At 41.3% G+C, this 23,738-nt stretch overlaps 1 protein-coding gene and 1 long non-coding RNA gene across 3 annotated transcripts; one reads left to right on the forward strand and one right to left on the reverse strand.

Moving 5' to 3' along the window:
* The first annotated feature begins 988 nt into the window (after positions 1 to 988).
* Positions 989 to 22,109, forward strand: LOC119011652 (kinesin-1 heavy chain). Its single transcript, XM_037084962.1, has 26 exons — positions 989 to 1,522; positions 5,931 to 6,018; positions 6,113 to 6,186; positions 6,276 to 6,380; positions 7,379 to 7,427; positions 8,163 to 8,218; positions 8,312 to 8,399; positions 8,500 to 8,624; positions 8,825 to 8,929; positions 11,145 to 11,290; positions 11,454 to 11,602; positions 11,842 to 12,029; positions 12,925 to 12,993; positions 13,459 to 13,665; positions 14,016 to 14,159; positions 14,289 to 14,480; positions 14,625 to 14,742; positions 15,574 to 15,629; positions 15,757 to 15,866; positions 16,070 to 16,171; positions 16,499 to 16,559; positions 16,996 to 17,067; positions 17,207 to 17,311; positions 17,595 to 17,811; positions 18,345 to 18,477; positions 19,158 to 22,109. Exons 1-26 carry the CDS (start codon positions 1,397 to 1,399, stop codon positions 19,159 to 19,161), a joined length of 2,889 nt encoding a protein of 962 aa, XP_036940857.1. The 5' UTR covers positions 989 to 1,396; the 3' UTR covers positions 19,162 to 22,109.
* Positions 19,303 to 23,713, reverse strand: LOC119011655. 2 transcript variants are annotated; one of them, XR_005072244.1, is made up of 3 exons: positions 23,548 to 23,713; positions 23,332 to 23,452; positions 19,303 to 19,653 (listed from the first exon to the last, which is right to left on the reverse strand). It is a non-coding gene; the product is annotated as an uncharacterized LOC119011655 (long non-coding RNA). The 2 variants fall into 2 exon arrangements; XR_005072243.1 differs by having other exon boundaries at positions 23,332 to 23,695.
* Positions 23,714 to 23,738: the final 25 nt, after the last annotated feature.

Consider the following 23,738-nt stretch of genomic DNA (forward strand, 5'->3'; position numbering starts at 1 on the left):
GTTTTATGTTTTTGTTGATGAAGTGTGTTGAGCGAGACGCTGTAGTTCACCGAGTGGTTTAACAAAAACTCAGTGTTATTCACATTATTTATGACAAACTGCAGCTTTATTGAATTGGAAAATTATCTTTTAACATGTGTAATTGGCTTTCTCAATTCACTACCAAATAAAGTTTATTCAAAATTATGTTGCATGGGCTCACAGGGTAAACAGGAACAATATTTCCCTTCAAAGGTGCTATTTGTAAGAAAAATTGATTTTTGAGTTTCATTCTCAACTCATCAAAAACTGGCACTTTGGGACTGCAGGGCTGGCCTAGTCCACACGTACACAGGTATTTTTAATAATGCATTTTTTTCTCACACCGGTTTCAGAAATGTTCCGGTCCACACCAACGTTATGAAAGCACAAAGGCAGGCAACAAATGGGGAACTAACCTCTACTGTAAGGTCATGTTGGCCAATCAGAAGTCTACAAAACATTGGCCACAAGCAAAAAAAAACAAACAAAAAAAAACATGTCTTAATGTCCAAACATAAAACATGGAAATGATGCTTCTGAATGTGTTAACCATGACCAGTGACCTGAATAGATAGATAGATAGGTAGATAGGTAGATAGATAGCTTTATTAATCCTCAAGGGGAAATTCAGTCATCATAGCAGCAGGTACATTCAGCTCAAATACGATAAAATATAATTAAAAAAACAACAAAGTACAATATACAATGTGCAACAAAACCAAAAACAACAGAATAGAACATTCCGGACAATGTAATATTATATACAGTAAAATGCTTAGGTATTACATTAAATGTTTAGGTAAGCTGAACGGCTGTTTGCATGTGTACAGAAGGCCAAAATGCGTATAAAAAGCTTAGTTTTAAGAAATAGTCATGTACATGTACACGGCATGAGTCTCAAAAAAATCTACTTTTCATACGAACTGCACCTTTAAACAAATGTAAAGGGGGGGGACTGGAAGTTACCAGAAGAGTAGTACTTGGGTACATTTGTTGTGTGTAAACGTTGCAGCCTGGCTCCACTGATGCTCGCTGATCATTTGGAGATTTTCATCCGAACAACAAGAACACAGTGAGGAGGGGAGCGCCGGGGTGACGTCACCGCGAACCACATCCACAGCAGCAGGCAGGAGGGGTGAGGTGGCCAGCCGCTGATCCACCGGTATCATGGCTTCCTAACAGGAGGAGGGGGAAGTGATTGAGAAGGAAAACACGGGATTTTCGTTGACTGCCCGACAGATAATCGCACCCCTTTTCAGAACCTGAGACTGGGACAGAGGGGCTCGGCCTCCCTTTTCGCCCCCAACGGCCGCTCCTGGGATCCAGGATATACTTTAACTTGTGTCGGTGAATTTCCATTCGTAAACCGCTGAAGATGGCCGACCCGGCGGAGTGCACCATCAAAGTGATGTGCCGTTTTAGGCCCCTGAACAGCTCCGAGGTGACCAGAGGCGACAGATACATTCCCAAGTTTCAAGGGGACGAGACTGTTGTTATCGGGGTAAGTTGTTTAGTGGCGCTACCTATTTGACAGGGCCCCGGGGCACGGTCAGCAGTACGCCATTTTTGATTGTCTCGCAACTAGCTACGGTTGTTAGCACCTTAGCTTGTTAGCTAACGTTAGCATGGGCTGACCTGCTCACCGCTGCGATGTTCCGCCGGCCCTCCGCTACAGCCAACTCCTACCGCCCGCAAAACACTCAAATGTATTAAACCTGATGCTTATTATGTGTCCCTTTTTTCATGGGCAGTCGGCTTCAGCATTTAACTTCACATTTGTAAAAGTCAAACCAAGTGCTGGATCCGTAAAAAGTCCCTGTTCGCAGTCGCCCTGTCATGGCTAGCGAGCTGTCATTCAACAAAGCCACAAACAGACAGCCAGGCACAGGTTAAAATGTCGCCAGCGTTAGCCTGCCAGCCATGCACGCCATTCCCCACACTGTTGTCCCGGCCATTAATTAATAACTTGCTGTGCATCTGCAACGATAAAGCTATTAATTGTGAACAGTTTGCGTCAGCATAACGCGTAAGCCAGCTTTGATTTAGTAGTGTCTAACAGACTGTTGGCTAGCAGGCTAGGCCAGCTGGTAGTTGACAGATTAGCCGGCCTTGGCTAGCTGGCTAGTTTAATGCTGTTGCTTAATTAAAAGCTAACATTAGCTAGCTAAACCAGCTGGCTACATAACCAACCCTGTTTTTAGACCATGTCGAAATTACCCAAAACATTGAACATAGCATTAAACTAACATATGCCTCCATTAAGGGAAGGGAAACAGACAATGCAATGTCAAAATAACGTGAGCCTGGCAGTGGAAATGTCAAATTATTATTGACAGGCCAGTGGTATTCTGTTGCCCTTGAGTCATTGGACACAGTCAATAACCCAGAAGGTTCAAATACATTGTCTAAAAAAAAATGAGGTCATACTTTTTATAAGGAAGTTAAGTTTGGCATCAAATCTGAGTATGTTGTCTTTGGTCCATTTAGCCCTCAAATGACACAGAGGCCTTCAGCACATGATAAGGATAATGGCATAGGCACAATTTCCACGATGACAAAACAAGGAAATGCCTTCACTAATGAGGTGCCATGATACCGCCACTTTACTGAACCAATAAATAATTTGTCCTGAGGCCAGGTGGCAAGTGATGTGGACTTGATGCTTTGTCATGATACGTCTGTACAAAACACTGCTGTTTACACAACCTGGGTTCATGCCATTGCGTGTCTCTACACCACTTCTATACAAACAGAGAAGTTTGGTCTTTTCATTCACATTATATGACTGCATTCCTTAGGAAGCATATGCCTCAAATTTGTGCATGCCAACCATTTAAAAAGCCAGTAGCACAACATTTGAAAACGATCATGGCTAAACATTAAGTTTCAGTGGTGTCCAGCTATTATTCTCTTTGTGGACTTTGGTGTCTTTGGTCACCTATGCTTTAAATGACTTTACAAGGCATTATAAACTGATTCCATTCATGAAGTTGCATGGATTGGCTGAATGGATATGAATCACATCCTCTTTGGAGTGACTCTACTAATATAGGTGGTGAACTTAGAGTACAACAGGACTATTCTTTTTCAGTCATGCAAAACAGAAGACTGTTGTAGCTGTGGTGACTTCTTGAATGGTTTTGCTGACACTGACTTCAGGCCTATTTCTCTAATAGCAAGCGTACTGTCTGTGCCACTCAGACACGATGTGGCCCATCCCAGTTCAGAGTGCCAGTCATCGTGCCAAAATACCAGCCCGCATTGTGAAGGACGCAAGTGTTGCGGGCCGGAGCTTAGTAGCCTCTGCTGGTGCATCTGCTTTGTGAAGTACAACACTTACAGTGCCCATAAGCAGCAGTCCTGGCCTCCTGGGTAATCCCCCTGTGTTTTCTCTCCTGGTAACCAGCTGTTCGACCAATCAGAGCAGGCATTTGGGCCGGGCGCTGGGCAATCTCTCCGGGTGGGGAGGGTAATTATTATGGTGATGTACTTTTGTTTTGCAGATGCTCTTATCCAGGGTGACTGACACACTTAGCTCATATTTTTATCCGTTTTTGAAACAATCAAGGGCGTGGACCCCGTATTACGGCTGACTCCTCATCAGCAGTGATCGGGCCAGTGGTGACGCTGACCACATTACGTGTGGTAAAGAAGTCTTGACAGGCAGCTTCAGCCATTGCAGGCCTTGGAGATGCTGTTTTGATACTTCCAGGTTCCCTACACCAGAGATGTTGTTTGTCTCCTAAAACATATTCCTGCACTATGCCCTTATTCTGCTGTTGCTCACTTCAAGGTCCTGCCAGTCTTTTGCTGTGAAGGGAGAGAGATGAAGTTTCCAGATGAAGTGGTATGGGTGTCGTAACTAGCTTGGTTTGCCAGCGTAGTGTTAGTGTTCAGCAGGTGAATAATTCATGCATCCATTACTTCTCCGTGGGTTTCGCACATGAAAGATCACGTCATTTCCCCATGCTTTGCTGTCACATCTCCTATTTGCATACAGTAGCCTGGGACACTACACAAGAACATGACTGAGCTACTTTTAGACGTAAGGTAGTGGAGTTGTGGTGGTGCGTGAGGGATGAAAGGCAGGAAAAGGATTAGAGAGATAAGTGAAAGTGCTCCACATTTAAACAAGTAAATAAAATAGAAGCACCTTCACACTTGTTTTTTTTTCCTGCCAACTTTGTACCAGGAAGTAAGGTTACCAACAAACCCAATTTGATAAAAGTGACATATTTTTATGCTTAAGAGCACAAATGCAATGATAAGTCATGCATCATACAAGAACCACGTGGATGCTGCAGAGTAACCTTGGACCGTGTGTAACTCTGTCTCCCGAGAGCAGGTATCATAACAAAGCCATCAGGAAGCAGAAACATGACAGAGCACTTATTAATTCTTCAACAATGATTTTCACTGTAATTACATTTTCAGCAAGTAATCCCATTAGACACAAGTGTAGGTAACGAGGCCAGTAGCAGCAGGAACAATGAGGACTTTAAACTCGGGCTGTGTCATTGTTTGCTGACAGTGTCTGGCAGGCCTGATAGTGGCTCAGCTCTCTGGGCAGGGTTAATTGCCCGGATGTGGCGAGCTGGAGTGAATTCTCAACGTCTTAAGATGCTGCTGGTCTGTGCTTTGAATGTGACCGTCTGTCATGGGGGGATTATGAGTACAAACTGAAGACATCTCAGCTGTAGTGTGAATAATTTGAGCTCTGGTGACGGTGCTGTAGTTTTTTTTTTTTTATGCCAGGCGGTGACATATTTGTGGTTTCCCTTTGAGTTATGAGTGTGTTTACATGTACCACCGGTCCTTAACGAGAAAGTCCTAATCAGTGGCGTCTCTAAGGTGACACGAGCCGCTTGACGACATTCCTGGCCATCTTTTGCTGTTACAGGTGTTAACACTGAATCTGACGATAAATGAGCTACTGCCAGGAAAGCATGTATGCTTTGCAACCTGGAGTATCAAATGTGAATAGAGCTGTCTTGTTAATAAACTCTGAATGCACCGATTGAACCCCACCCATCAGGCCGGAGAAGAGATGAGTCAACTGGGACTTCAAACCCCAGAAGACACTGTGCCTTCTCAGTTGAACCTGAGAATTGCCTGTAACATCAGTTTTATTACCCTGCGGTTGCCTTCTTAAATCCAGATATTGATTGCTATCTCACTGGAATTGGGCTTTGAAGTTCTTTCTGGCCCATGGGATATCACAGTCAGCTGCAATATGCTTCTTTGCCAGAAGTAAAAGTTCAGGGTATAGTTCATTATGGTTGTGTAGGAGTTTAAATCGGATATGGGATGCTGTATTTGGACAGTTATCTTTTAGAGGTTTACTAGAAGTTAGTTACTGCAGCCAGCAAAAGCTGAATTTGATTGAAAACATGAAATTGTGACAGCTTGGAGACATCCTGGTGGAAAGACAGACCATGTAATGTAATTCCCCCGGTTTGAATATGGCAGGAGATTTTTGTTAGACGTCATCTCTTCTGTATACCTTGTCACGTCTCTGTTAGGGATGGGCCCAAACTCAAATAACAATGGCACGATTGAGTGAAGCACACCAAAAGTAGTAAATGATCACCGCAGCTACCAATGTTACTGATTGTGTTGGGCTGTCCAACTAAACTGGTGTAGTAAGAAGCCATTTAAAAAAAATAAATAAATAAAAGTACATGGAGACCTAACGTTAGAGCACTGACAATCTTTTAATTTCTTGGCCCACGTGTCACAAGTAGCGGAAGTACCACAAGTACTTTTTTTTCAAGCTTGAGTTTATGTAGCCATTGCAGCATCACCGATCTTGATATATTGATTCTAAACACACTACTGTTGCTGCTGTTGTACATGCAGAATGTTTAATGACGTATCTGATAAATTATTCCTTCTTCTCTTCTTTCCAGGGCAAACCGTACATGTTCGACAGAGTGTTTCAGTCAAATACAACACAGGAACAAGTGTACAATGCCTGCGCCCAGAAGATTGTCAAAGGTGAGCTCTCACAGACTTGTACACAACAAATAAAAGAATTTCCAGGCCAGCAAACTTTGATTCTTTGCTTTAACACATTCTGCATGTCTTGTAGATGTTCTGGAGGGATACAATGGAACAATTTTTGCATATGGGCAGACATCATCTGGCAAAACACACACCATGGAGGTAAATATGATGTCTAAAACAGGTGTTGATTCCCTTATGAAGTGCGTCTGCACTTGTCATCATTACATTGATTTGCTGTCTGTGTGCAGGGGAATCTTCATGACACAGATGCAATGGGCATCATCCCCAGGATAGTGCAAGATATCTTCAACTACATCTACTCCATGGATGAAAACCTGGAGTTTCATATCAAAGTAAGTGTAGAGGATATTTTTAATCCCTAAATTCAAATTCCAACTCCAGATAATGCCTTTGAAATTTGATATTCATGGCCGACAAATGCAAATTCAAACTGTTTGTGCTTACAACATGCTACCTACTCCTTGCTTTGCAGGTTTTTTAAAAAAAATTACTAAGCATTTTTTGCTGTGACAAATAAGTGCTGGAGGAGGCTGATGTGTAATGTGTTCCATTTTTGCACCAAAATCAGTGTGTGCAGGTGTTTTAAACGTGGGGAAATATGCAGTTGACTCCAGTTTACCTTTATTTTTCTGAGACACATTTCTGTGTCATGCTTGATAAATGGAGAACTTTTTTAGATAACTGAACAACATGGCTGCTGCTAACAGCCTGGCTCTTTTCCATAAACACTTTGCATGGGCTTCATGTTTTCATCACAGCTGATCAGAGCTGGAGTTGACAAACAACCATTTCTACTGCAGAGACAGTTCATGTGGGAATGAAGGACGATGGTACCCTTTTCGATTTAAGATGAAAACTAGATGTTGCTCTCTTTGTGCAGTGAGACAGTTATAAGTGATGAAGTCAGCTGACCGTGCACTTGTTGCTGCTGCATCATATTTTCTAGCTGACTCCCCATCATGTTTGTTGATCTCTACATTTCAGCATACGGTGATAAATATTTTCATGGGAATAATGAAATAATAGGAACATGAAAAATTGCCATTGCTAACATGCAACGCATTGTTGCTGTTAAAATACTTTTATTCCTCTCGTGTTGACTCTGAAAATATCAGACTTGATCTGCCTGTCTGAACACAGCGTGACTATCGGAAGTGTGGGGAATGGATTCAGTTATTCAAAGAAAAAAAGTGTTCAAAGAAAATAAATAGCAGAAGCCATACTTGATATGATTCATACATCTGGTTTGTTTGAGGTTTCTGTGTTTTGATTCTCTGGTCAGATATCTCAGCTGGACGGCCAAATAATGAGGTTCTCTCTTTGTTCTCAGGTTTCATATTTTGAAATTTACTTAGACAAGATCCGGGACCTTTTGGATGGTAAGTGGCTGAAGTTGAACTGAATGTGATGTGACAGAATGTGCTGTTAATAGACCCTTTACACAGCAGATATTTTGACTTCTTAAAGCATGAAAAGCACAGGTGGACTTGGAGAAACACTAGTGATGGCTGCACTGTATTTCGGGTGGCCTGTTTCAGTGCTCAGGTATTGTGCATGCCCACTCACTGACATGTCTTGGGTTGATACTTAATGGAAAGATGTTGTTAATGTCATTACGGTCACTCGTGCTTTTCCTGCTTTGAGAGTTCAGAATGTCTAGGGTGAAAAGGTTGTGAAGCATATGAAATGTTGAAAAAATTATCTGTGTTAGAACATAATGAGTAATTAGCTGTAAACGCACTGACTTTGTTGTTAACGGAGATTCATAAATGTGTATGTGATTATATTTTAACATCACCACACAAGTCTGTTCTCACCTGAGGCTATTAAACAGTTGTAGCTCTTCTATTTCAAGTTCTAAACGCCCTCTGAGTGAAACTTTAATGGTTATTACTCCCTGAATTGGCCAGTGGGGAAACATTTCCCAAAGTTTTCATTCAAGTCAAAGACCATTTGATATGTGATGACCAGAGGTATTCTATTATAGAAGTGGGAATGGAAGTAAAGACTTTTTTAAAGCAGAATTAATCTCCATCTATGTAAATGTTTTCTAGTAGTATACCCACGGTATGACACGGTAGTTTCCCTGACACTTTTTTTCCTCTCATCTCCAGTGTCAAAGACCAACCTGTCAGTGCATGAAGACAAAAACAGAGTACCCTACGTCAAGGTGAGAGCTAACCTCCTGTCACGCGTCAAGCATCTGGCAAAACTTGTTTGTGAAGACCAATAATCTCACCTCATATTCTGCTATTCTCTAAAGGGCTGCACTGAGAGATTTGTCTGCAGCCCGGAGGAGGTCATGGATACAATTGATGAAGGCAAATCAAACAGACATGTAGCAGTTACAAGTAAGATAACATCCTCTTGTTTCACTGTTTCATTTCTTTAGTTTTTTGCATTATTTGAGGCTGCAGCAATGTGACTACATGGGTGTCATCTCTTCCTTAGACATGAACGAGCACAGCTCCAGGAGTCACAGTATTTTCCTGATAAACGTCAAACAGGAGAACACTCAGACAGAGCAGAAGCTCAGCGGCAAACTTTACCTGGTGGATCTGGCTGGCAGCGAAAAGGTACAAAAGAAAGATAAACCATCGCTGATATATATTGATACATCTTTTTGATTTGGTGTGATTATATATCACAATCTTTAAGTAGACTAATTTCCCCAGTATTTTCTACTTAGATTGGATTCAGATCAGAGTGTGTTCTCAGCCTTTGAGCACTGAGCTGCACAACTCCTTGTTAAGGTTACCATCCATGTGATTTTTAGGTCAGTAAAACAGGAGCAGAAGGCGCGGTGCTGGATGAAGCAAAGAACATCAACAAGTCTCTGTCATCCCTGGGAAACGTCATCTCTGCTCTGGCTGAAGGAACGGTTAGTAACTCTACTTCAACTCTCTTTTGTCTCAAGCTGTGTTTCCATGTAAATGTCAAGAAACTTTTGAGATGTTGCAGAAATTAAATTAAAACAAAACTTGAATTGGAGCGAATGAACTAGGCTACGCAAACCCTATTTTCTATAGGCTACATTATACATGGCTTTGATAAATATGGTAGAAGAGCTAGAGGTTGTGAACTGGAAGCAAAACCAGTTGTTTGCCAACCGCTGGTAAAGTAGAAGAAATCAAAACACTCGTCTTGTCCATTCACATGGAAATGTGGCATAAATCTGCAAAATGGGAATCTCGTGGGAATATATGGGAAGATGTCGGCAGTGGATGCAGCTTCTGCTTCTTGGTGCAGCAAGTCAGAACTTATTTTAAGGGGTGTTTTCTTTCCTGTTAAGCATTAACAGGAACATAAAAACACTGCGAGCAAGCATTAAAAATGTTTGTGAAAAGTGGTGAAATTATGGCTTTTCAATGATCCATTTGTAATGTAATACTTGTAATATAATGTAATATGTTAATGTGAACACGGCTATTAAGGCATGTTTTCAATCACTAAATATGTTGTTGCAGTGCTGAGATCCCTTTACTGTGGGTTTGTGTCTCTGGTGGGATAAATGTGTTTCCTAATTTAGGTTACTGTTACACGGTTAACTGTTTTTTCAGTTAATCTTCAATCGTCGGTTCAGAATGTAATGATCACAAATGTGTTTTTGACATTATCATAATGCTTAGAAAATTCAGATTTGTTATAACCTCAGGATATGACTTTATCCCCACATGTTTTGATAGCATTTTTAAATGACAGACATTACCGTTAATGTAACAGACATGAGGGCATTCTGCTGTTTTAACAGCTGCACAGCCCAGAGCGAGGTGTCCATCTAGAAACCAGCATCTCTTTCATTTATCTTATTGTGAAAGTCCCAGTTTTAATCATCTACAGGTCCTTTGTGCCGCTGAAATAACTTGAGCAGATAAAAAAAACTCTCCTCCAGCAATGTTGTGTGTAGCTGCTTCAGAGCGATTTCACACTTTTCACTTTAATCAAAGATTGGTTTGTTTTGTGGCTCCTTCGCACTGCAAACAACCTGAGGCGGACAGCTGCTGATATATTTGTGATGGTCTACAAACAAATGAGCTATTGTACAGAGATGTCTCACTCCCGACTGAGCATAGTGCTGCCTGAAGAATTATAGCAGACTGCGGTAGCATGGCTTCTTTGTGTCAATATCTGTAATATATCAAGTTTTCATGTTCTAACTTTACTAAACCCACGAGAACTGTAACCAAAGCTATCGCTTCCTGTTGGCTCAGTGTTGGTGAAACCGCAGGCCTCGTCTTCAGTTACAGGACAACAGCATGATTGAGTGTATTACCCCAGTTTAGAGAATACCATTGTTTTGTACTCACTACAGGGTTTGTTGTCAAGCAGTTCCCTAATCAATCACCGATCCATGTGCATCTTGACTTATTATCAATTGTGGTTTGAGATGACGGCTTTAAAAAAAGCCGCACAATTAAACAAGTGTGTGATTTTATGAAATAGCAGGTGTATTCATTTGTGAAGTTAGCAGAGCTGGTCTGTATTTTTATGGAGCTCTGCTATAAATTACTCTTGGAAATCATGATTTGTTTTGTAAGAGGTGTTTTACATCTCAGTCAACGGGTGCTTTATCAGCTATTTGGTTGAATACATGCACATCATCGTCTGCTCATCCATCAATAGTTCGACAAAGAAACGATCTGTATTCGTGCTTGGGATGGATGGGGCTTAAACAAAAATGAGTTGTTGAGCCTGAAGTTGATGGGGGTTTATCAGAAGTTGCTTTATTTATTAGAAAACCATTCACCATACATGTTAAGTTTGGGAAAGAAACGGAAACTATTTACAAACCAGCCTCAGGATTGAGCTTCAGATCAATGTTTTTGATCTTACCAGTAAGAGAAAAACTGACAGAGGTTTTGTTTTTTTTAACTTGAAATATTAAACTTCAGTTAGTTATCCAATAAGGATTGCACAAACACATTTTGCTTGCATGACACTCATACTCAGTAAAAGGACATTATCTATATTGAATACTTCATCCAAGTACACACTCTGTCTGCCATACTGAAGGTTAGAAGTTTCTTTTCTCTGTCACCTACAGTCAGTTAATTTGTTAAATGTTCATGTGTATATCTTTGTGTACACTACTGTAGGCTTACATCCCCTACCGAGACAGCAAGATGACCCGTATCCTGCAGGACTCGCTGGGTGGTAACTGTCGAACCACCATTGTCATCTGCTGCTCGCCTTCCTCCTATAACGAGTGCGAAACCAAATCTACCCTCATGTTCGGACAAAGGTTAGTGTGCAAGTAGAATGAAAACACGCCATACATCTTTATGTATTCATTACCATGGTCACAGTTGATGCAGTCGTGGTTCAGTCTTGGTTGGGGGTACATCTTTTATTTTCTTAATCGTGTGACTTAAGTGGAATAAAATCTGATTTTTTTCTACATCCAGAGCAAAGACCATCAAGAACACTGTCACTGTGAACGTCGAGCTTACAGCAGAACAGTGGAAGCAGAAGTATGAGAGGGAGAAGGAGAAGAATAAGACCCTGAGGAACACCGTCACCTGGCTGGAGAACGAGCTCAACCGCTGGAGGAATGGTGAGCGAGCAGATTCTGTTGGTGTTTTGAGGTGTCTGTTTTCAGTTTTTAATTCCAGTGCAGATGGCCATGACTAGATTCAGTCTTGGATTCTCTTTGTGATGGTTAAATAAACACCTGGAGTGATGATCGTTTTCTCTTTGTGGTCACAGACAGCTTCTTTCTTTTTCTTTTCTTTGATAGTACAAATGAAAAGCTTTACAAACCATCCACTTAATGTGTGTATTCTTCATCTTTAGGTGAGAGTGTGCCAGTGGAGGAGCAGTTTGACAAGGAGAAGGCCAAAGAGGAGGTCAAGGCCTTGGACAACATACTCAACGACCAGCCGGCCTCCACGCCCAATGTGCCGGGTGTTCGCCTCACCGACGTGGAGAAGGACAAGTGTGAGGCTGAGCTGGCCAAGCTTTACAAACAGCTGGATGATAAGGTGAGGAGCCTTCATCTGTGCCCCTTTTCTCTTTTTAATTATTGTCCTTAGATTATTTAAATCCTGCTCGTTCTCATAATACAAAGTCTTGTTGTTGTAACAGTACTTAACCTTGATCCGTGTTTGAGACTGTCATATTTTTGGTCCTTGGCTTTGAGGGATTTGAGCTCAGAAAGTCCTTCAGTGCTGATTGATGTAGGTGTGGGAACCCTGTAAAGAGTGATTAACAGCACTGAGTCCTTCAGACATTCTTTTGCCTCAAGCTCCCTGTTAATTGGGTAATTTCCAACCAATTCATATTAAATTGAGATGAGAGAAGCAAGCCAACGGTTTGATTCTTTGGTGTTCCTGCTGGTCTTTGGATCATCAACCACCAGGTGTCCTCTCATGAGTAAATTTTAATCCATGGATGTCACCTACTGTTAGACGTCCTGCTGACTGCATGAATGCTACAGTCTGAAGAAAGTCAGACTCCTTTGAAAGTTTCCACTTTGTAGTTGACGAATATCTTTTTAACATGAAGGGTTTGTTTTCTTTCCAGAGACTAAAAACATTGATCTCATTTGGGATATCTGCTTTCTGAAACTGATACTTGCTCATTATTGCACAATTACACAGTCCACTTTTGTTGAATGGGGCTAAATGAACAAATATAGATATACATGCAAAAACAGATACCTTTGCTTTGAGTTTCTGCAGTCACTATTAAATGGCATAATTTCTTTTGGACAAATTCTAATATTGTAAGAAAAATGAATCAAAACATTGTTCCTTTCACTCCCTAAGGCTTTTTTTGTTCAGCTGTGGTCTGTCACCATTGTGCGTACCGTCTCTGGTGATATCTACAGTGCCTGATGTGAATGCTAATGTTGCCTTACATCTCTGCACTTTGTAGGACGAGGAAATCAACCAGCAGAGCCAGCTGGCTGAGAAACTGAAGCAGCAGATGTTGGACCAGGATGAGGTGAGTGCTGGAAGTCCAGCAGGTGCAGAGTGAACTCTTGATCTCTGTAGTTTCAGAGGTGGGCGGTAACGCATGAAGCTATCAGAGCTGTCAAGCTGTTGTTATATTTTACTTTCTCAGTCTTATTGTCTCAAGTAGGCTACAATCTGCTGTTACAAGAGGGTTTATGTACTACTAATTTGGTCACAAAGCCATATATTAGTAGCAGAAGAAATATGTTGGTTTTGCCCACTTTATGCATCATAGCATTACCATAATAATTCAAGATTAAGTCCTTTCACTGACCTTCCTAAATTCATTTTCAGTACAGCTACATGTACAATCAAAGCTTATGTGTTTGATAACTAATCAAATAAAAGGCCAATTGCTTTCTCATCCACATTGTAAGAAACACTAAATCATGTCTGCAGCACTCATGCAATTTAAAGACATGTAGCACAATTACACTTCTTTCCCTGCTTGCAGCTTCTAAGCTCCTCCCGCCGCGATCACGAGAACCTCCAGGCTGAGCTGAACCGCCTGCAGGCAGAGAACGAGGCCTCCAAGGACGAGGTGAAGGAGGTGCTCCAGGCTCTGGAGGAGCTGGCCGTCAACTACGACCAGAAGAGCCAGGAGGTGGAGGATAAAACCAAGGAGTTTGAGGCCATCAGTGAGGAGCTTAACCAGAAATCGGTAAGCTGGGGACAGATGCCTGCCAAGCATGTCCAGAGCCACTGTGATGCTTTGATTTGGGTCACGTGTCTTTTTAAGTGTCCTTTTTTGTGACCGTCAGTCTCATGATGGACCAAAAATAGCGGAACAAATACAATTTACATTCTTTAAACAAGAATCAGCAAGAGTTAATTCGTAGAAATTACCACAAAAATGGGACAAATATAATTTGAGCGTTTGATGACACATGAAAACAATGACGGGGACAAACTGCATATTATTCTCTGCTTCCACACTGTTGACATATTTAGTCCATTGAAACGGTAATGAAACATACTGAGACTAAGAACGTATGCTCTCTGTCCCTGCAGTCCATCCTGTCCTCTCTGGACTCTGAACTCCAGAAACTGAAGGAGATGTCCAACCACCAGAGGAAGAGGGTCACAGAGATGATGTCTTCACTGCTCAAAGACCTTGCTGAGATCGGTATCGCCGTTGGAAGCAATGACATCAAGGTAGAGGAAGAAGGACGAGATGTTCCTTTTCACAGGATGTTGTAACGATGATATTTATGTAGCAGAATGTCAGTTTCTTCTTCCTGGATGTGGTCGTCCCGCTTCACCTTTCCTCTTCTGCTCTTCCAGCAACATGAGGGTGGCAGCGGCATGATTGACGAGGAGTTCACAGTGGCCCGCCTGTACATCAGCAAGATGAAGTCAGAAGTGAAAACCATGGTGAAACGCTGCAAGCAGCTGGAGAGCACCCAATCAGAGAGCAACAAGAAGATGGACGAGAACGAGAAGGAGCTGGCTGCCTGCCAGCTGCGCATCTCTCAGGTACACAGGAGCTAACCACTAGTAATGTTGTGACCTGAAAATGTACATGTCGCTGATTCCTGTGTATACACAAAGAATAATTTCATTTCTGAATCCTTGTAAGTTGTCTGTACACTCATCCGTAATATTTTTTCCTCTCTCCAGCATGAGGCAAAAATCAAGTCCCTGACCGAGTACCTGCAGAACGTGGAACATAAGAAGAGGCAGCTGGAGGAGAACGTGGACTCCCTCAATGAGGAACTTGTCAAAATCAGTGCTCAGGGTAAATCACTATTTAAGGACAGAGCAAGAGATACAGCAGCTCTCACTTCACGTCCACTTGAAAATTGTTACTGGAGGCATTTATACCCAACAGTAGCTGTGGAATAAAAGCTGAACAACCTCTAAGAAACTCCTTCACCTCAGCTTAGTTTTTCAACAACCACACATACATATAATTATAGATGTGATGTACATATGAGTCACCATATCGACCGAATCAGAATGTTTATTCACAGCAGCCTCCAGGGAGAAAATATCTGCATTACGCACAAGCTTTCATACGATTTGATTTAATTTTAGTCCTCTGTAATGATGCGTGTATAGATCTTATTTATCTAAAATGCATGTTTTAGACAAATCTTATTAATAACTTTCACCAGTGTAAGGTTCTGTTGTGTGTTGAGCCACAGACTACAGAAAATTACATCTTAAAATTAACTGAAAGTCGCCGTTAGACCAAGATGCACTGTTGGAAGGATATCAAAGAAGCTAGCAGAGCCACACAGTGCATTAAATAAGCACAGCAGAAACATCAGATAGATCAGACAACCATCTTTACACCATTTTACACTTTTAAATGTTACAGTTGTGACTGAAAGTGACAACACAGATAAACAAGTGTGCTCAAGAAAGAGGGTTTTAACAATGTGTGTATGGCTCGTCTATATTTTCTGATGTTAAAATTTGGCCTCGATCTCCCGGGTTTTTAAGAGTGTTTACAAAAGTGGGACAGAGAAAGTGCTGAAAAGTTGATCAAAGTCTAAATTTGGTTTAGCTTTCAGTGTATCTTTGTTCTTCAGTGACAATGATTCCTGTGTTTTATGTTTTACAGAGAAAGTTCATGCTATGGAGAAAGAGAACGAGATCCAGACTGCCAATGAAGTCAAGGTTTGTTCCTTAAACCCATCAGACAGTGTCGACACAAGTGCTCACCACAGTTTTGAAGAGATTACAAGACTGATAAAACTAATTCAGAATGTCAAACCATGAATTGTGTGCATTTGTGTGTGTTCAGGAAGCCGTGGAGAAGCAGATCCACTCCCACCGTGAGGCTCATCAGAAGCAGATCAGCAGCCTGAGAGATGAGCTGGACAACAAGGAGAAACTCATCACTGAGCTGCAGGAGTAAGACTTCATTTCATCACCTTCAGTCATTGTTCCATTAGACATGAAAGGACAGCAACAGGGAGACATGTAGGAGTAGACACAATGATAGCTACCATTATAAAGAAAGCAATATTTATATTTAGGTAAAGGTTAAGCTCACTCAAACATCATTTTTCAGTCAGTAGCTTCATATAAACATGACGCTGTGTCTTTTCTTCCAGTCTGAACCAGAAGATCATGCTGGAGCAGGAGAGGCTCAGAGTGGAGCATGAGAAACTCAAGTCCACTGACCAGGAGAAGAGCCGCAAGCTGCATGAGCTGACGTATGTCCCATGCACACACACACATACACACACACACACACACACACACACACACACACACACACACACACACACACACACACGCGCGCACACACACACACACATACATACACAATCTTATGTTACATAACTAACACACTATTGATTCACCAATGAAGTTAGTACAGTTTGCTCATGTTGATGGTCAGACACCATTCAGCACCATTGACATTTTCTTTATCAGAGACTGGCCTCACAAACAGCATCTGCTTAATGTCTGTATTTTCAAATGACAGCATTGTAGCATGTGAATTAGTTCACATTTTAACCGTTGTTGTTGTTTTTCAGGGTGATGCAGGACAGAAGGGAGCAGGCCAGACAAGACCTGAAGGGTCTGGAGGAGACTGTGGTGAGTTCAGCTAAATCAATTGCTGATTACAAGCACTCATCGTGGGTCTCCATCGGATCAGATAGTGGGATTACATCCATTTGCACTTAGAATTGATCGTATCTTTGAATAGAGTTTCTAGTTGTGAATGCATTTTCATCTGCCAGCTAGCATTTAAAGTAAACATTTATTATGAACGAAGGATAAACTGACTCAGTCCCAGAGATGTGACTCTTTCATGTTTTGTGGAATATGCTGAATGAATGAAAACATCTGAATTCAACTCCAGCGTGTGTATTAACGTTTTAATAATGTAGGAACATCTGCTCACATTTGCTGTTGCAGCGAGTTTCTTTGATCTAAATATAAATCTGCTGTGTTTAATTATTTGAGATAATTAAAACACGCTGAAACAGTCAGAGTTCTTCCTAATTTTGCTTTTCTTTTCCCGTTCAAGGCCAAAGAGTTGCAGACTCTGCACAACTTGAGGAAGCTCTTTGTCCAGGACTTGGCTACTAGGGTCAAAAAGGTGAACTGCTCATCTAGTAGATAAGAAAATCTCTTCAAATGCAATTAGAGGAATCAGTTTTGTAAAAATGTATGTTGTGATTTTAAGTGCAGCTGTGTTTTATTTCATATTAAATGCTCATGTTTAATTTGTCGTGCAGAGTGCTGAGATGGACTCAGACGACACAGGTGGGAGTGCAGCTCAGAAGCAGAAAATCTCCTTTCTTGAGAACAATCTTGAGCAGCTCACCAAGGTTCACAAACAGGTAGGATTAATAAACACACCCAGCATCAATTCAAAGACTATTGTGTTCCTTTGAGGATGTCACATTACTCCGATGTGACTGATCTCCCTTTGCAGCTGCTCTTTTTTTCCCCTCCCTTTCTATTTATTCATCATAATCTCTCCCTTTTTGTCAGTTTGCTCTAAAATCTTCTTGTCCTTACTCGATCTGTCTACCTATTTTGCTTTTGTGCTTCAACACTAGTAGACTGCTGTAGAAACATAGATGAAATAAATGATTTTAAATGATGCACGTTGTCCCACAGCTGGTGCGTGATAATGCAGACCTGCGCTGTGAGCTTCCTAAACTGGAAAAGCGTCTTCGTGCTACGGCTGAGCGGGTCAAGGCCCTGGAGTCTGCTCTGAAAGAGGCAAAGGAGAACGCTGCCCGCGACCGCAAGCGCTACCAGCAGGAGGTGGACCGCATCAAGGAGGCCGTCAGGGCCAAGAACATGGCCAGGAGGGGACATTCAGCCCAGATCGGTTAGTAGGGATGGATGGGGTGGAAATACTCACATGACTCTCTAAATGAGGGTTAGTTGCCTATTTATGTAGACCACATCATAGCGACAACCATAACTAACCAGAGACACTACAATTTTCTTAACCTAATTTGTCAAGCTCGCATTGTTGTGAGAATGGATTAAATGTAGTCTCACACCAGTCCAGGAATTTAGGGTTTAATGGTCCAAAAGTCAAACTACAGAGAGAGAAACACAAAGAGGAGTAAGTTCAGACAGATATTCAACGATTGTGCACGCAAACCTAAAAATGTACATTTTTCATTCATCTGCGTGCTTGAAAAGTATTTCAAATTCTCAACCACCAGCCTGAAATCTGTTGCTTTCTCTGCAGCGAGATGTATTTAGTGCCAAAGATTGACAGTGGCGACGTTAGAAAAACAGAACAATTTGTGTTCTGTCTGAAATGAAATGCAAATGTCCCTGACATCTCCAACAACAAACAGCCTTTACCTGAAAAGTCCTCACGCTCCTCTCTCTCCCCCCCCTCCACAGCCAAGCCTATCAGGCCCGGGCAGCAGCCGGTGGCGTCTCCCACCCACCCCAACATCAACCGCAGCGGAGGAAGCTTCTACCAGAACAGCCAGACGGTGTCCATCAGGGGAGGCAGCGGCAAACCAGAGAAGAAGTAAGTGTGACACAAGGTCCTTTAAGAGACTTGGTAATTAAAGAAGGAACATTAAAATATTAATGTAACAGTGATGAGCGAACATACTTCATTTAACTGCATTTGATCTTTTACTTTTCGGTATGATGTGTCAGTGCTTAACTCTGCCTTTGGTTTGTGTCTTTGTTACATGAGTCGTCACTGTAAATCATAAAATTAAGGCAAAAAAAGGTGTAATGTGTAAGATTTGTCCACCTGTTGAATTCATACTTTAATTTGTAAAATGTGAAGAAATCTCATCAAAGATTTCGTCTTCACATCGTTTTTTTCTTTCTTTCTTTCTTTTTTTTTTTTTTTTGGGCCAACCAACTGTCCAAAACCCAAAAGCTCTTTATTTGCAAGAAATTTAAGAATCTTGAACCAGGAAATGTTTGACGTTTCTGCTTCAAAATAGTTGGCATGTAATTTTCTTTCCATGGTCGCAGCTCGAGTTTGAAATACAGTTTCTGTTGTACTTGTGTTAGTATACAGCATTTCCTTGTTTGCTTTTTGCCTGGATGCAAATCTATACCCTTTTTTTTTCCCTTGAAGTGAAATGTGTTTGTCACATCTTGAATATAACTTGTCAGCTGCATGATGGATGGTCACATTTGTATGTGTATGACTTTGACTAACAGCATTTTATTTCTGTTTATCTGCAGCTGAAGAGCAGCGGGACAGAAGGACGACACCGCTGAAGAAGCCAATATCAACCCCCCAACCCCCCGCCCACCCCGACAACCTGTCATTCCATTACAGCGAACAGGCTCCTCGTCGCTGCTCTGGAGCCACGAAGGAGTTTCTGAATTATAAATATATATATATAAATATTCCTGGCCTGTACAGCTCCAACCCCTCACACCTCCACCCACTCCCTCACTCCCCTCACTCCCCAATTCTCATCATGACTTATCTCGTTTTCTCTTACTGGGTATAATAAAAAGACAAACAACAAATTTAATTTACAAAAGGCAAGATTATATTCTTACCCACCGAAAACCAAACGCAGTCTTGAGCGCAGCCTCGGCGAGAGAAACCGCGCGCACCTCAAATGTGTTGCTTCGGTTTTTTTTAATTTTGCACAGTCTGTCGTCATCCGTCGTCGTCGTGCGAGTAGTCCTGCACTGTGCCAAGCTGAATGTAAAAGGGTAGCAAGATCTGAAAAAGATAAAAACACACAACCTAAAATAAAACATTTAAAAAAAAAAGAACCTACCACGAGAAATAGCTTGATCCTCTAGGCTAACCTCTGTACATTTCATCATTACTATTATCGGTTGTTAACCACACTTTTCTCTGGATAGATTTGACATGCTTCTTAAAGGAAAAAAAAAACAAAAAATGGAAAAAAAACAAACTGTAAACGGTTTTGAATTGAATAGATGGCGTTGAGCACTACTGTTCTGTCTGGTCTTGTACAGATGTAAAATTGGCACTACTGCACATGCTTCCCTGCAGAGAGAGCTGTATGACACAGGGGAACGGCTAAAGAGAAGGAAAAAAATAAAAACAAGAGCAATTAAAAGCCAAGACGTGCGACAGTGTACTGTAGATGTATTTAACTAAATACCTGTGGAGGCCAATTGTTTTTATCATTAAGTTAAAATAAAAACCTATACTCGTTATTGGTGACTTCATGAGAAGGATGTAAAGAATGTAGACGGGAAGGAAGGAAGAGAATGATCTGGTTAACACAACAAACTTCCACCTTTTAGCATAGCTTATGCTAAGTAGCTAAATGTACTGTTTTTACTTCTCTCAGTGGTTGATAATGTGTTAATGGACGCTATTTATATCTCTCTGCACATTGGAGCACATAGACTGCAGGCGTATAGACTGAGATAGCACCGCACCACAATGCTTGTCCTGTCCTAGCTGGGTCGCTGTCACTCACTCATCTCCAGGACCGTTTTTTTGTTGTTGTTGTTGTTTCTTTTTAGTTGTAAACCTGGAATTGTTTTGATCCCTGTCGTGTCATGATTTCTTTTCAAGGGGGTTTTGATTTTATTTTTTTTTCCTGTCTTCCTTCTCACCCCTCCTTTTTTTTTGTTGATTCTTGTAGATTTAGGATCTGTAACTCGTGCCCCTCTGGTTGTAAATTTGCAGAAAGCAACGTGTTATGCTGGGTTTTATGTACTGTATCTCTTTTCATTGTTCCATAGATAATGTAGATGCATTTTGGAAGGGGGAATGGAGGGCGGGGGTGGCAGTCGATGGGTCAGACCCTTTTTGCCGCTGATCAGCCAATCAGGAGAGCAGGGTCTAAAATAATTGCACAACAATCTTCTGTCATCATCTGGAGGAAGCGTTTATTTAACTAAATCTAGTCAGGGGTGTAGGATTTATTTTGTGTTTCGTTGTCTTTGATGTATTTTTTTTTAGTGTCATTTCATGATTTGTTTTCCTTTTAATTCCCACCACAGCTTCTTTTTTAAAAAAAACATAACCCTGTGATGAAGCCCCAGTGCATTGGCAAAGAGCTTGTAGTGATTGTAACCCCAGTGTGAGAACACTAACATCTTGTGCAAGTGCAATATACTGTAAAATACACTGTATATCAGTCAACTGGCAGATGTGATCAGGGTGTGCTTGCAGCGGTAATCCTGCCATTTATAGTCAAAAAGTCCCGCTCCTCTTCCTTTGTTAGCTTCTGTTCCGCTAACTTTTGGTTCCCATTGTGTTTTCTCGTTGCGGGCTTCTTTCTGAGATTCTGGAACATGAAACAGGGCTTTTCCCTGGACGATACTCTAAATAAGAGGAGTTACTGCTGGACTGGGCGGTAAACTCGGAAGAGATAATGAGACGGTCAGACTTGACTAAGCAGTGCAGTAGCCCATATTCCAATTTGCCTTTTTAGAAGAACAGATCAAAGAAACTTCCTACTGAAAAAATACACTTTTGGCCGAGACTAGTGGAACAAATCTAGCTGGAAGAGGAAGACAGGATCCCGGCTTTCTTTCATATAATGTCATGCTAAAACCTGCCGCCTCTTAACAGAAAAAGTTGGGTTTAATAGCACTTCTTCACAAAACCTGCACTCAAAAAAAAAAACACTCCACACGTGGCTGTTTTTGACTGGAGGGAAAAGAAGTCTCCAAAGCCCTGTAAACTGTTCGTAGTATTAATTACTTCCTACAGGCCTGCAGGAGTTGCCGCTCCCCCGTATCTATGACAGGACAGTGTTTGGTGTCTATCGAGATGGTTTATTCCCTCTGTGTAATCTTCTAGATTAGCTGAGACTTTGCAGCATGGACCTCAAAATGTTTATCCTTTGACCTTCCACCAAAACTGGATATGAAATGGGGGGAGGGGGGTTAGCAAATAAAAAGAGCAAATATTTGTGGTGTTTACCTAAATTGAATTTTGCATTAATTCTAAATAAAACAAAAAAACAAAGTGTAGCCACTTTTTTTATTACTGTGTAATAGTTGGTCAATTTTTAAAGGACAGTTTTGAGGATCCATCAGTGGACAAGGTACTGGATCATTCCTGGAGAACTGGGGCACAAATAGCAGGGCTCTGATATGGACGGAGATGAGAAGTTCATGAGATCACAGTTTTGGATTGATTGCATGATGTAAATGTATGTGTGATTAAATAATTATGAGAAAACACTCGCCTCTTGCTCTGTCTGTCCTTCTTCTGTTCATTTTGACTGTGTTGGTTTTGCAGTAGTAGTCATTTCATGCTGAAGTGATGTAACGCTTACAAACTGAATGCTTGAAATCACCGTGATAATTCATTTGTTTTTACATTTTCAGAGAGCACAGACATAATTTGGTTGGGTCCTGTTTGGTTTAGGCTTTTTAGTTCCAGTTAAATGAAAATGTAACACAACAACATGCAGTATTGTAGACAGTGGTTGGAAGTTAATTTTGTTTTCAAATCTGGCAAAATGAAAATCGGCGCATGCCAGTCAAGATGGCTGACTTCCTATTTGGGCAAAAATATTTCTCAAAATTAATTCCTGGCTATATTGATGAGACCTATGAGTCCTGCATATTTAAAGGTTTTTGGTCACATGACCTGGCGTATGGGGGCCCTATGGAGTCCCCTGGTTGCACCTACACCCAATCATGTTTCACCAGATGTGAGATGTTTTAGGGTATATTTAGGCCGCAAAACATAGGCCTCTTCCAGCAAAAGAAACATTTCAACTGACAGATCCTGATAGCGCTGGGGCCCTAATAAAATGGAAAAAAACTTAGAGTAAATTAGCAGCACTTCAAACTTGTACTTAAATACAGTACTTGGGTAAATGTACATAGTTACATTCCAAAGCTGTATATTGGTATTAAATCATGGGGGGTAAAGAAGACCCTAAAGCTGCTTGTACTGTGCTTTTATTTTGAAAATATTTATGTAGAAATCCGGTATCTCTCTCTTTTACGTTCCTCCTCGTACCTTTAATAGACCTGAACATAAATAAATAAACAAACAAATAAATAAATATTACCTGTAAGTGCGTGTCTAGATACTAATGCAATTTATGCTTCATTATGATGTACAGACCATGACTGTTTTGTCATGAGGTTACTACAGGTGAAGGTAGTCGCCACCGCGTACGTTTCAACGTGATTACGTCACAGAGCGTTCCTTACGCAAATTGGAGCAAAGTGCAACCATTCCTCCTCTCAAACAGTTAAAATATTTTGGAAAATTAGTTAAACCGATGATTAAATGCCAAAATCAATATTTCTATTTAAAGGGTGGGAAAAAATATATATATAATGTACGTGTGCTAGATATGAAGCTAAAGCTAGCAGCAGGCTAAACTAGCTTAGGACAGAGGCGCAAACAGCTAGCTTAGCTTTGTATAAACATAACAAAACTCACACGAAGCTCTGCATAGATCGTCCAGGTGGGACACAAGAGGCGCCCTGCATCCATCAGTTTGTTTGTAGTATGACGTTACAGCCATCAGGTGGCGCTGATTCCCCTTTTGCGCCCCGAACACCTGAGAGCACCATAGAGCACAAAGTCGACAGGAGGTCTCACACTGAACGTATTCCCGCTCCGAATCTTAACGAGCTCATGACAATAATAACCAACCGCCAGCCAGTTGTTAGATATAAATCCTTAACCGCCAGTACAAAGCCGACTAACGTTTATAATAACAGTCAAGTAAAACTTTTTTTTTATCAATTCACTGAGGTATCGCGTCTGTGCTAGAGCGGTCACCATGGCAACGCCAAAGTTTACACGAAATTGCGTGCTGGAAAAAAACTTTCCGAGTGAGATAT

The sequence above is a fragment of the Acanthopagrus latus genome, chromosome 21 (assembly GCF_904848185.1).
Source record: "Acanthopagrus latus isolate v.2019 chromosome 21, fAcaLat1.1, whole genome shotgun sequence".
Classification (NCBI taxonomy): domain Eukaryota; kingdom Metazoa; phylum Chordata; class Actinopteri; order Spariformes; family Sparidae; genus Acanthopagrus; species Acanthopagrus latus.